The 12380-nt window shown below is 51.3% G+C and overlaps 1 protein-coding gene across 3 annotated transcripts in view; it reads right to left on the bottom strand.

The window, feature by feature from the left end:
* Window positions 1-3805: 3805 nt before the first annotated feature.
* NUP214 (nucleoporin 214) overlaps window positions 3806-12380 on the bottom strand; it is an 89188-nt gene continuing 80613 nt past the window's right edge. For all 3 annotated transcript variants that reach the window (XM_061433859.1, XM_061433860.1, XM_061433858.1), the window contains exons 32-36: window positions 11872-12024; window positions 7352-7523; window positions 5443-5582; window positions 4551-4575; window positions 3806-4063 (exon numbers count right to left, since the gene is read on the bottom strand). In XM_061433859.1, the coding sequence (XP_061289843.1) occupies window positions 4030-4063; window positions 4551-4575; window positions 5443-5582; window positions 7352-7523; window positions 11872-12024 (524 nt within the window). In that variant the 3' untranslated portion in view covers window positions 3806-4029. The remainder of the gene's footprint in view (window positions 4064-4550; window positions 4576-5442; window positions 5583-7351; window positions 7524-11871; window positions 12025-12380) is intronic.

Genomic DNA, 12380 nt, shown 5'->3' with positions numbered 1-12380 from the left:
GTAAAACTCTAAAGGTAATGATTTAAAAGCCTTAATGGGTGCACTGGAAATTCACACTATTTGCACTGAGGTATTACTCCGGGGGCGGGAGCCTTTGATTTTGGTAGGGTTTAAAACTGAGAAGGTGGCTCCTGTATCTACTAAGGTTTTAATCGTTTCTCCTTGTATATTCATTTCTACTTCCCCAAGGATGTTAGAAAGGAGGAGGGGGAAGACTCTCCAGGTTTCCTCAGAGCAGCCCTAAATCCCTTTTTCCCCTAATTCTTGTTTAACTTGAAATTCTGGTCTGAAATCTAGTCTGTCCTCAATTTTTAAAAATTTTCTGCAGTCCCTTTTTAGGTGACCAAGTTGGTAACAGTAAAAGCAAACACTAGATTTCTTTATGAGTTATGGATCGGACCAAGAGTTGTTAACCACTGACAGACCTTGATTACTTAATTGGCACAAGTGAAGGCTCATAATTTTTATAGAGGTGTCCTTTTCTTTCTTTTTAATGGTTTTGAAAAGTTGGTCTGCCAGCATGACCAAGGCATTTGTATGTAACACAGACCAACCTAAATCATGTCCTTTAATTAGAGTGGCCAATTTCTCATCCAAACCTTCTAAAAACCTCTTGATATCAGCTTACATTAAGAGAGAGCTCATCATTCCTTGCACTGGCCCTTATAACACTCTCACTCTGCCAGCCAGAAAACCTAATGGCAAAGGCTGGCGATTTGCACCTGATTTGAGATCTGTCAATGCTACTGTTGTTCCTTGTCATTCCATGGTACTCGATTTCTCACCCTGGACTCATGACCATGAGAGTCTCTTTTGAATGTTCCCTAGGGAGAAAGTATTTACTGTCTCTAAACGTGGAGCACGGACCATCTTCGTGGGAATCACCTGTGAAGCTTGTTGGAAACAGGTTCAAGGGACCAACTCAGCTCTGCTGGACGCGCACCTTAGGTGGAAATGGACCCACCTGCGTTAGAGCTTTGTTAAGCAGGGATGACCCCTCAGCCAGAGTGGTCCCCTATCTGCTTAGCCTAGGGCTGGACAGACAGGTGGAAGATGCCCATCACAAACCAGATGAGGCTGACGTGGGGATCTATCTAAAATTGTTTACCTGGGATGTAGGGCGAGGTCTGTAGGCTGAAGAGCCACCGTTTAATGAGAACCTACTCTGTGCTGGGTGCTCCAGGGGTGGACCCTCCTTTCATCCTCACAAGGGCCCCCTAGGTTGGGATCTCACTGCCGAGAAACACTAAGAGGGAAAACTGGTCCCGGTCCCGGAGCCAGTGAGGGTTCGAGATCAGCCTGCAACGCCCACACCCTCTCCACAGCGCCAGAGACCTGACTCAGAAACATCTCTGGGGGTTGCCAGAGACAGAAAGTAGAGCTGAAGACAGAACCAGGATGCTTGTGGGGACAGGGCGGGGTGGGGGGAATAGGGTGGAGGGGTCACCCGCTCAGGTGCTGGGGGTTCTACGGCCACAGCTACACGCAAAGGGACTTGGTTCATGCGTCCAGTTTGTGAGTTGGGTTCGTCTGGCCCCTGAGAAACTCAATTTCTGGCCTCTATCACTGCACTGCCTTCTGAAGCACCAGTTATGAATGAGCGACATTTAGGTCTGATAAAGTCCAGCAAAACATGACCTAGCTCATTAAACTGCAATCCTCCTCTTCCTTCCTGCCTTTCAAGCAGAGATACAAAGCCAGCCTGCTGTGACTGCCCGCCTGCTGCTGCCACCAGCCGCTCTGCGAGAGCCGGGGGCACGCCCGTCCTGGGCTTCTCACTGGGACACGACCCCCTCCCTCCACAGGTTGCTCTCTGTCTGCCCCTACGTGGGAAAGGCGCAACCCCGCCACCTCCTCCCTGGGCAGGCTGCATTCCCCACCTGACATCCTGGGAGCTTGGGTTTCAGGGGATGCGTGCTGGCTGCATGCTGAGATGACCCCTGCCACCTACCAGTGAAATTGACCCCAAAAAAGGAACTCGCAGGGGCTTTCACACCAGCCGCGCATTCCTCAGGGCTGCCGCCCTCTGGTGAGTGTGGGACCTTATCTGGCTGAGCACAGCTGATATGGCCTTCTGGAGAAATGTCACATGCCACCTCGATGGGGGATTACGCAGAGAATTTGAGGTCAAGGGTTTAGGCCAAACCAGCTTCTATTTATAAAAAAGTGCCTCTGGGGGGGAAACAGAATGGCAGGAGATGGCTCTGTGTGGGTGCCAGTCAGCAGGGGGACATGCTGGGGCAGGTCAGCACCTGTCACTCAGTCACGCTGCTCGGTGAAAGCCAGGCCCCCACCGGCCCAGCACCATGACAAAGTCCTTTGTCTCAAGATGGCCCCGCGTACAAGTTAGGAGCACACGTGCAGGAGCAAAGGACCCTGGGCCGGGCACGTGGACGTCTGGCAACCAGTTCCGTGGCTGAGGGGCCTCCTGCAAGAACAGGTGGAGACGAGCTCTTCAATTCCTCGAGGACCAAAACGGTCCCCATGCAAGGACTGAAGTCCAGGCTCTCTTTAGCACAACGGACGAACAGACGCTCACTCTTCTCTCACAAACTGCACAGAAAACAGGGGAAGTCACCAGGGACCCAGTCCTGCGTTGGGGCTCCTGAAACCCAGCGTGCTGCGCCGGCAGACTCCTCTTCTGACAAGCGGCAGGAGCCGCCGACCTCAGCCCAAGGTATCCAGGCCCCATCTCAGTCCGGCTGAACCAGAAGCTGCCGGCCTGGGGCCTGTGGGTGTGCGTCACCCACAGCCCCTGGCAGAGAAGGAGCTGGCAGGGCAGGCTGTGGCCCTGGCTCTTCACCGAGCTCTACCCTCCCGACAAGCCCACATTAGCAGCGAGGCCATGCTGGCTGCAACGTGACACACTAAATCGCGTGGAAAACTTTTATTAGAATGTTTCAAAATACAACTTTCCAATATACGAAAATCTAAATAATTGTCCCTTTCCCCCCCTCCCCTGCTAATGGCCAAGCTGTCCCACTCTGAGCCTGAAAGGTAACATACGCTTCTGCCTGCGCTTGGTGCGAGGCAGTCCTTGTCTGTCAGCAACCGCCTAGGGTGTCACAGGCCTAGGAACTAAATACGCCCAGATCTGAAGAACTCTGCCTCACAAGCACTTCAACGAGACTGAACTCGACCTCCAGGCCACGCTAGCACACGCGTGTGGTGGCCGAGGGCAGCAGCGACGTCGTCTCAGCTCCTGGGTCTACCCAGGTCTGCGAGCACTGCGGTTCACAGACAGGAGCCAGGGGCCCACGTCACCAGCGCCTGCTGGAGGTGAAAGCGGTTTCTCAATCGACTGCCCACCTCCTCGCCACAGTGTGAGAATCAGTTGTGGGACGCTCAGTGCCCACAGCCAAGTCGGGAAGAGGGGCTGAGGGCTTCCCAGGGCAGCGCCACCATTGCAGGCCCTGCCGCTTCCATGCTCCTCACAGCTGCCTGAGCTCCGAGGGGCTCGTGCCGCTTCCGAGACTCGGCTAATGCCCGTGTCGGTGAGCTTCTTTCCCTCCAACTAGTCGCCATGCTGGCACCTCGAGGGACCTGATGCCCAGCAGCAGAAAGGTGTGAAGAAGAGACAGCAAGTCACGGCCTCAGAAAGGTGCTGGCTGGCACGCGACCTCTTCCCTCTGGGGGGCCGTCTGGGAGAAGCGCCGGCCTGGCCACAGCCTGCGCCGGACCCTTCTGGAGGCCGCCTCTGCAGAGAGATGCTGCTGGCTGCCGGCAGGCAGTGCAGGCTCCTCAGAGCCCAGAAATGGGGGACCTCTCTCCTGGCTGTGACTGGAGGAGGCCCATACACATTCCGTGTGGATACAGACCGAACAGTTTAATAGCAGGGGGGACAACCAACACAAAACGCAACACAGAGCACGCAGGCAGGCATCTCTGGAGTTTGGTTTCTGCTGTTTCTTTGGGGGGGGTGTATTTCAACGAGAGCATCCAGTTCAGAGGACTGCTGCAGGGTTTCTCAGAGAAGGGGAGCTGAGAACGCACTGGGTCGCAGAGACGGAAAGGAGCGCCAACACCCACTCAGCTTCTCCAGCCACCAAAGCCCTGGACAGACCTGCAAGGAAGTGCCAGGAGAGGCAGGTCAGCTCCTGCTCCAGGAAGGGCTCTGGAGCTCATGCAACTGCCTGTGTTCAAAGAGCAGGACTCGGAATTTCCAGTGTCAGGCAGATGCAAAGAGTGAGGACAGAAAAACAGGACTTGGGGATGGGCTCGGAGCCCAGGGAGCTTCTGAGAATGAACAGGGAAATAAGGACAAGCATCTCTCGGGTTCTGCCTTCCAGGCTCTGCTCAGCAGAAGGCACCGTCCTCTCTCTTACACACGGCCCGGGAGAAGGCCAGGCCTGGAACCTCCAGCCACATGCCTACTGAGAGCAGCAAGTCCACATAGCCCAAAACCTGCTGCTGAAATGCCGTTTCCAGGACAAGATTTTAAACAGGAAAAATAGATACCAAACTGTACAAAGAGACCAAAACTACCATTTTCACATACTGCACAGGCCTCCACCCTTATTAATGACTCAAAACTGAAGAGGGGTACTTACGAGTTAGAAGATCCAAAGGTGAATCCTGAAAAAGAGGAAAAGGGTGCAGTTAGAACACAGACGCCCGAAAGGCAAAGGTGGTCTCTAGGGCGCCTTGGTCCCCTCCGCGTGTCTCCACAGGAAGCCCTCCTCCCGCAAGACCAGGCTGGGAGGGGGTGGGGGCAGGAAGGGGCGCGGTCTGCTGGCTGCTTCAGGGTCTGTCCCACCTCCACCGTGGCCAGCAGAGGGTCATGGCAGGCCTCCTCTCAGTGTTGCTGATGCCACACGAACTCATTTCATCAAGAAAGCGTGCTTTTTCTACTTTCCCCATCCACTGGCTCTCTTCTCCTTGAGGCCAGAGCAGCAAGACACTCGGTCCAAGGGGCAGCCCTGCTGCTGTCTGTCTAGCCCTTTGAGCAGACTGGCCCCTTGCGGTTTCTGTGTCATTTGTAAAATAATAATTAATAATACCTAACTTTTGCATCTCGTAAGTGTGCTGCAAAGATATTCTACTATCTGAAGAAGTAGGGTGTCAAACAAATGAAAGACATTTTGTAAGGTCTCTACCTCTTTATTTTTACTTTCTTCTATATCTTTTGAGTCTTCTGGTTTAGACTTTTAAGTCAAGGTCTAGTTAGAATGGCTATTTTTTGGGGTCCTCAAATCTTGAGAGAAAAGTCAAGTCAGCCATTTCTTTATTTGGTAAGAAACAGCACAGTGTTAACAAGCCTAATTAAAACCCAAAAAGAAAACTGCATCTTTCCAGTACTTTCAGCTTTTCAAGTACCAGACTGAATAGCCAGGTAAAATCACTCATTCTTTTGGAGGGTCAGGGTAGGGGTGAGGGTTGTCAGACATTTACTGAAGGAACGAAAGGAGAGACCACAGTGAAGGGAGTGGTTGGGCTGCCCACCTCCTCCGCTTGATCCGAAGCCTGAGAATCCCCCGCTCTGGCTCCCAAACCCAGAAGACTGCTGGGACAGCGATCCAAAAGTCGGTGCGTTCTGACTGGCAAGGGTGCCAAACGACGTGGTGCTGCTGCTGCTCCCGAACCTGCGTCCCGGTGAGAGCAGAGACTGCGGTTAGCATGGCCACACGGCCACTCTGCTGCCCGACAGCCCCGGCCCCCCTCCTGAGTCTCAGGATGCGCGACGTACATGATTCGAAGTGACAAGCTTGGTTTAAACTGGCAGCCTCTCAGAAAAAGTAGGCTAGAGCCCAGAGCAAACCTTTGCCTCAGCTTCGTGAAGAAAAATAAAGGGCTGCAGTATGAAACCCCACTTGTCCATGTTTGGGTTTTCCTCTGCTGTTTGGAACTTCCACGTCACTGGTCCTGGGCTAATCTCACCCATGCCTTGGGCCTCTCATACATGGCTGTGGGAAGCTCTCAGGTGTCAGCCGGGGTCAGAGACAGACTCACGACAGGGACCTGAAGAACGGCGATGGGCTCTTTCGGAGATGTCACACCAAAACTGGTGCTTGGTTCTGCTGGACAACTCGGAACTAACCAGCCAGTCAGGATTTATGTGGGCGAGCCCCTGGCCAGGGCAGAACCTAATCCTTTTTTTTTGCTAGCGAAGAAAACAGCTGGTTTCAAATAAATAAATAAAAACCTCAAGATTCCCAGTCAACCACAAACCTTCCGGCAACTTTGCAATATCACGTGCTGGGCGGTCACTGCAGAGAGCAGTATCTGTCAGAACCTGCCAGAAAACTGGTTTAAATCGACCCCAACTCTCCTTTCAAAGCTTTCCTTAAGTTCGGGTTTCCTGACTTCCCGGGAGCAGCTTAAGAGACCCATCAGTCTCTACATGAAATCCAAGAAGCAATGTATCAACTCGCTACTTTCCTTGAAACTCGCCAGCATGTCCGCACCAGCCTCTTTCATGGAGAGGTGAGGAGGGTGTGAGGAAGGGCTCCATTTGAGTTTACTTTCAAGACAAAGATGCTCCCACCTTGCCAGCACTCATCCCATGTGCCCTGACAGTGCTCCCAAACGGCCCGGCCCCACCCGCCAGCTCTGCAGTGTTATGAGTCCTGAGCCAGGGTTGAGGGCTGTGAAAGGCCCAGCAGACAGTAACTTCAGACATCCATACTTCCTGCGAATAAGACACTTTGTAGTCATCACCACATATATTTTACTGGGATTTTGTGATGTGGTGAAGGCTATTTTCTCCTTGGGGTTTTGGTAACCAGACTGAATTTCTGGGGCCCTCTGAAGCAAATCTCTACTATGGCATTTTCAAGTGAGGATATACCCCAAGCAGTAAGAGCAGCCTTGAAGGCAGAGCGGTCATGGAGACTCTGCAATGTGTCCAGGGCCCAGATAGTGCCTGTGGAAGCTGGCCCGGGGACTGTGGACTGTTGTCCTACGCGGGGGGTCTGCAGTGGAGCAGGGGACTTAAGGAGCTGTCTGCTCAGGGACAACAATCCCAAGAGAAAAGAATTTGGTAAAAACTGTTTATTCAGAATTTCCTAACAGCAGTCACCACACGAGGGGCAATCTTGCAGTAAGGGGAGACTGTTTTTCTTCCCTTAACCAATCCTTTATCTCTGCTGGGAGAGCAGGGCTCTGCCAGCCACCTACCAGGGGACAGGAATACGGCTCATGTCCAGCAAGTACTGGACAGAGTCTAGCCTTATCCCTGCAGAGAACAGGAATCCTGGAATGACTGGTTTGCGGATTTTGAGGAAGGGAATTTCAGCTTAGTCAAGAAAAGGGGAAACAGAAGAATTTTCTTTTCAAAACAGGAGTACTGGGCCCCAGTGCTTCTGCTGACCCGAGCCTGGGGGCTTCCTCTGGCCTCTCCCGGGGGGCTTACCCGAATACTCCCGTGCTGGCGGCAGCAGTGCCCTCTCCGAACACTTTGCCTCCCGTCGAGCCCAGAGGGCTTGTAAAGGCTGGGGCTGAACCGAATGCTGGCACCCCTCCAAACCCAGGGGATCCCCCAAAAGTAGGAGGGCTGCCAAACACTGGAGCAGCACCGAAGCCACCTGAGCAAAACAGAGGCAAACAAACAGAAACGGGGAGAAAGAAAGGAGGAGACAGGAAGAGAAGACAATGAGCAGTGAGAAACCAAATCAAAAGAGGAAGAAGGAGAAAGGGGAAAATACGTTAGAACTTCAAATTCAAAAAATTATAGCAAAGGGCAACACCCCTTCTATCAGCAAAATAATAAACCCAAACCCAACCAAATCGCCACCCCTCCATTTCCAGCAGAAGGGTCTGCGGTCCACGTAGGAGCTTACTTGGAGTTCTAAGAACCCAGGAGACCTCGTGTGTGTCTGTGAGATCTCCGGGCCTTCCCGAGGCAAGCTGGACTCGTTAGCTCCACGTTTCGTGAGGTCCGAGTGCCAGGAAACCCAGCTAGGCCACGTCAGACCCCCACCCGGCGCCCTGCTACGTTTTGAGAGTCCACTGAAAAGTCACACTCAAGAGATTCAATCTCTACCCAGTTGTCAAAATGGTCAGAGTTTATTACTTATCATCACATAGGCAAGGTCCCTAGCTTCACAAAAACATGAACTAGAGGCTCACGGTCCCCTCTCAGGGAGGACCTGCGAGCAGGGTTCCGAGGAGACGCAGCGCCACGGGGTGCTGGCGCTCGGCCAGGCGCTCGTTACTTATTTACAGCCCAATGCCTCTCCGTCTGTCTCAGGAGTCTCTCTCCCCCTGCACAGAAGAACTAACAAAAAGCTCTCTCTCTGCAGGCAGGAACTACTCCTCAATAGAAAAGGCACACTGTGTTTCTTGTCTGGAGGGTGGCTGCTGTATGAATGAGACAAAACCCTCCAGCACTGGGCAAGGCGAGCCCTGAGTCTACCAGCCCGAGGGCAGCGCTGCTGCTCCTGTGGACACAGGCCCACGGGGGCGGTACCCCCACAGGTGGCCGCACACGAAGGGCCAGGTGTGCCTGGGGCCGCCTCCCCCGACTGCTAGATGCCTGTCAGGCGGCAAGACAGAAGGCCCTTGCCTGACTGTTCTTCCTGCCCCCGAGGAGGATTCCCAAACCCCAAGACTCTGCTGACGTCGTTCTAGGACATTAGCAGAGACATTCGCTGAGCGTCTATTGAACAGAACACAGCAAAACGGTACAAGAGACGTGCTCTGAAGGGAGGAATGGTGGCCCAGGCCAAGCCAGGAGGCAACTGGACCAGGGAGATGGGGCCCTCATTCTCGCCCAAGTGGAACGTGAATCCCGGTGTTAGAGGGATTACCCAGGCCTTCTTATTATGAGTGTAATCACCCACAAGCTTCTGCCGCCTGCATCAGGCAGGAGCAAATGCTGGATATGAAGAGCTGCCAGCTGAATGCCTTAGTTAGCTGCTGCTCTGTGGTTCGGTCGTTTGCTCATTCACCAGGAACAGCAGGAGCACAACTGAGAAGGCGATTTCTGTTCAGGCTCACGTTTGGGTCTACAGTCTGTATTTTAAAACCTCGAGTGAAATTCCAAGCCATGATAATGGAGACTGCTGGGTTACAAATATAACAGACTGGAAAAAAAAAAAAGTGCTAAAAAACCCTTGCAGTTGAATTATTTAAGACTGATCATGGATCTGGTTACACTTCCTGGACACACAGACCTTCACCTAGTACTCTGTACTCAATATTGTCCAGAGTTCCTGGTGGAAGGTGAGTGAAAAATGAGAAGTCACCACGATACAGAAAGTACACTCACTGGATAGAGAGAGGAGATTACACAGGCACACACAATGCCCCAAAACGACAGACCCACGCCACAGCTAGAAGGAGTGAAGAGAGTGAACGGGGACCCGGGCTTCACTGTTGGAGACGGACAACTCACTGCTGATGCTGAGGGTTCCAATTTTGTTAGATGCTTACACTTTCATGTTTTCTTCTCCAGAAGAGACAGAAGTTTAGTACTCAATAAGATATCCGATTTACTGAGGATCCTCCATATGCCAGGTACTGTTCACCAGTTTCAATCCTCCCTGTAAACCTGCGACCCTGACTTCACAGGCGAGGACACCGAGGCTCAGAGAAGATGCCCCATGTCTAGACTGAGCCACTGGTGAGCGGCAGAGCTTGGATGGGAACAAAGGCAGGGTGACCACATGACCACCCAGCACCTTACCACCACTCTGCCCCCTCCACTGCCACCAAAGCCAGTAACTCCAGCGGCAGAACATGGAGTGAACCCAGTGGACTGGGGCAGCAGGAGGTCACTGTCAGTCTGTCCCACTTCCTGTCCTCTGTTCAAAACATCTCCAGTGGTGTTATTTTTTACTGCAACTGTACTCAAGGGAGGAGGGCTGCTTCTGGAATTTTTTAGAGACCCACCCAAACCCACAATCTGAAATTCCTGGAGTCCTCAGTCGAGGTGGTTCCATGGGGCAAGTCATCAAATAGGAAAAACCAGTCTGAAAAGTGGGTGGATGCATTTTCTCTCAGATTGAAAAAATAAAAGGGTCAAGTTCTCAACTCAACTGGGATGTGACCCCAGGATAAGGAACAACAGAGAGGACACAAGAGTTGAAGAAAACATGATCAGGTTCCTCAAAAGATAAACTAAAAGGTCTTGATGATTAATAAACTAAACTATCTTAGTCAAGTGCTATTTGCCCTGTTCAGTTCAGTTCAGTCGCTCAGTCGTGTCCGACTCTTTGCGACCCCATGAATCGCAGCACGCCAGGCCTCCCTGTCCATCATCAATTCCCGGAGTTCACTCAGACTCACGTCCATCGAGTCGGTGATGCCATCCAGCCATCTCATCCTCTGTTGTCCCCTTCTCCTCCTGCCCTCAATCCCTCCTAGCATCAGAGTCTTTTCCAATGAGTCAACTCTTCGCATGAGGTGGCCAAAGTATTGGAGTTTCAGCTTTACCATCATTCCTTCCAAAGAAATCCCAGGGCTGATCTCCTGCAGAATGGACTGGTTGGATCTCCTTGCAGTCCAAGGGACTCTCAAGAGTCTCCTCCAACACCACAGTTCAAAAGCATCAATTCTTCAGCGCTCAGCCTTCTTCACAGTCCAACTCTCACATCCATATGTGACCACAGGAAAAACCATAGCCTTGACTAGACGGACCTTTGTTGGCAAAGTAATGTCTCTGCTTTTGCCCTGTTAACTGGGACCAAAAGATTTGCAGCCCTTTTGTTTTTAAATCTCTCTCTGCAGGAAGTGTTTTTAAATCACTCAAAGCTGCAAAATGCAGCTGTGGTGCTCATTCCTACTCCACTTCAGATTCTAGGAGAGAGCATCAAAAGCTAGCAAAGACTAACCCTCGCCAGGCACAGGTCTGAGTAAAGGTGCCCAGTGCATTAGGACACCGCAGCAACTTCGGTTCTGAAAGGTGGGATTCCAGGTAGTAATTCGGGGCAGCCACGCTCCCCTGTCAGAGGCATCCAGGCGGCTGCTCCTTCGGGAGGGTCCTTCCTCTACGATCCCCACAGAGAGTCCCCAACACACACCTGGGGGAAGCATCCTGTCTGCTCACCTGTGGGGCATTTGCTTTAACAAACTGCTTTCTCAGCAGGTTAAGCCTCCCTGCCCCCAAAAATCTTTTCACACAATTTTCCACAAGACAAGGGCAGGTATGCAGCCCCTCTGTAGATCTCAGACACAGAAATAGGATAGACGGGGCAGCTGACAGAGATGAAGGATTTTTTTTGCAGGTAAATATGTACTGTTCTTTAAAATCTTTAATTGCAAGTATAATAATACATGATTATAAAAAAAAAGCGACACAGTTTACAAATATACATTTTAAAAGTAATGCTGGGATAAAAAGTAGTACTGCAATGTTCTTTATTCCTAAGTAGGCATATTCTAAGAGTGAAAATTAATTGGGCTGTATCATTATGCTATGAAAACTGTATACATACAAGAGCATGTGGTATAGTTATGTGATTATATTCGATAAAAAGTTTAAAGAAAAGTGACCTGGGAAAGACAAAGTGATACAGACCTAAGAGATTACACGGACCATCTGTCTTACCCATCACAGGTAATGGGCACCCAAGCAAATATGACTCAGGATGCTTTCTTGTTAATGTTTCAAGCTACAGTCTTACAGGCTCCCTTCTTTGGTTGTTAAATGCAACTGTAAATATCTACAATGCTTTCTTCCCTGCAAAGACACTAAACTCTGTTAAGGGCTGCATGGCATGCATTCTGCGCTTAGTGCGTCTCAGGAGACAGAGAACAGCGTCAGGAATGTAGTAGGCGCTCAATGAAGAGAATGAATCTGGCGGAAGAGCATCTTCATCAACATTCCAAGTCACCTCCCTCGAAAACCGGCCTGGAGAGCTCTGCTTCCAGAAGTCTATGCACATTAAATACACATGTAACAATAAGCAAAGCAAATAGGCAGAGCAGTACCTGTTTTATTTGGAGTGGAAAACCCAAAGCCTTGGGAGGCCACGCTTCCTCCTCCAGAGCTGAAAGTGCCAGCAGGCTTCTGGTCTCCAAATGATGAGCTGGCAAATCCGCCAAATGTCTTGGCTCCACTGTTTCCGAACAGGTTAGAGGTATCTGAAGAGATGAAGAACATGTGTGAGGGAAGTCAGAGGGAGAAAGATGTCCTTACGTACTCCTCAAAACAGAGAAGGAAGAAATTTCACTAGGCGTTTGGGGAGAAGGGAGTGACAGAGAAGTCTAGGATCCAAGGATGCTGGGTGGCAGTGAGACAGAAACCTCCTTTGATGTGTGTGTATCTTCATGACAAGTTTGTAATCACTTTAGTGCCCAGGCTCAGGATTTCCTGATATGACGTTACAGGCACAAAACAAAGGAAGGCAACAGGTTCCAAGGAAGGGCTCTTCTGCAGAAATGCACCTGTGAGCCCACAGGTAGCAGATGTGTCCAACAGAGGGCCCACCCCGCGGCCA

This window comes from Bos javanicus, chromosome 11 (assembly GCF_032452875.1).
Source record: "Bos javanicus breed banteng chromosome 11, ARS-OSU_banteng_1.0, whole genome shotgun sequence".
NCBI classification, from domain to species: Eukaryota; Metazoa; Chordata; class Mammalia; order Artiodactyla; family Bovidae; genus Bos; species Bos javanicus.
This window is presented reverse-complemented; position numbering and strand designations above follow the sequence as displayed.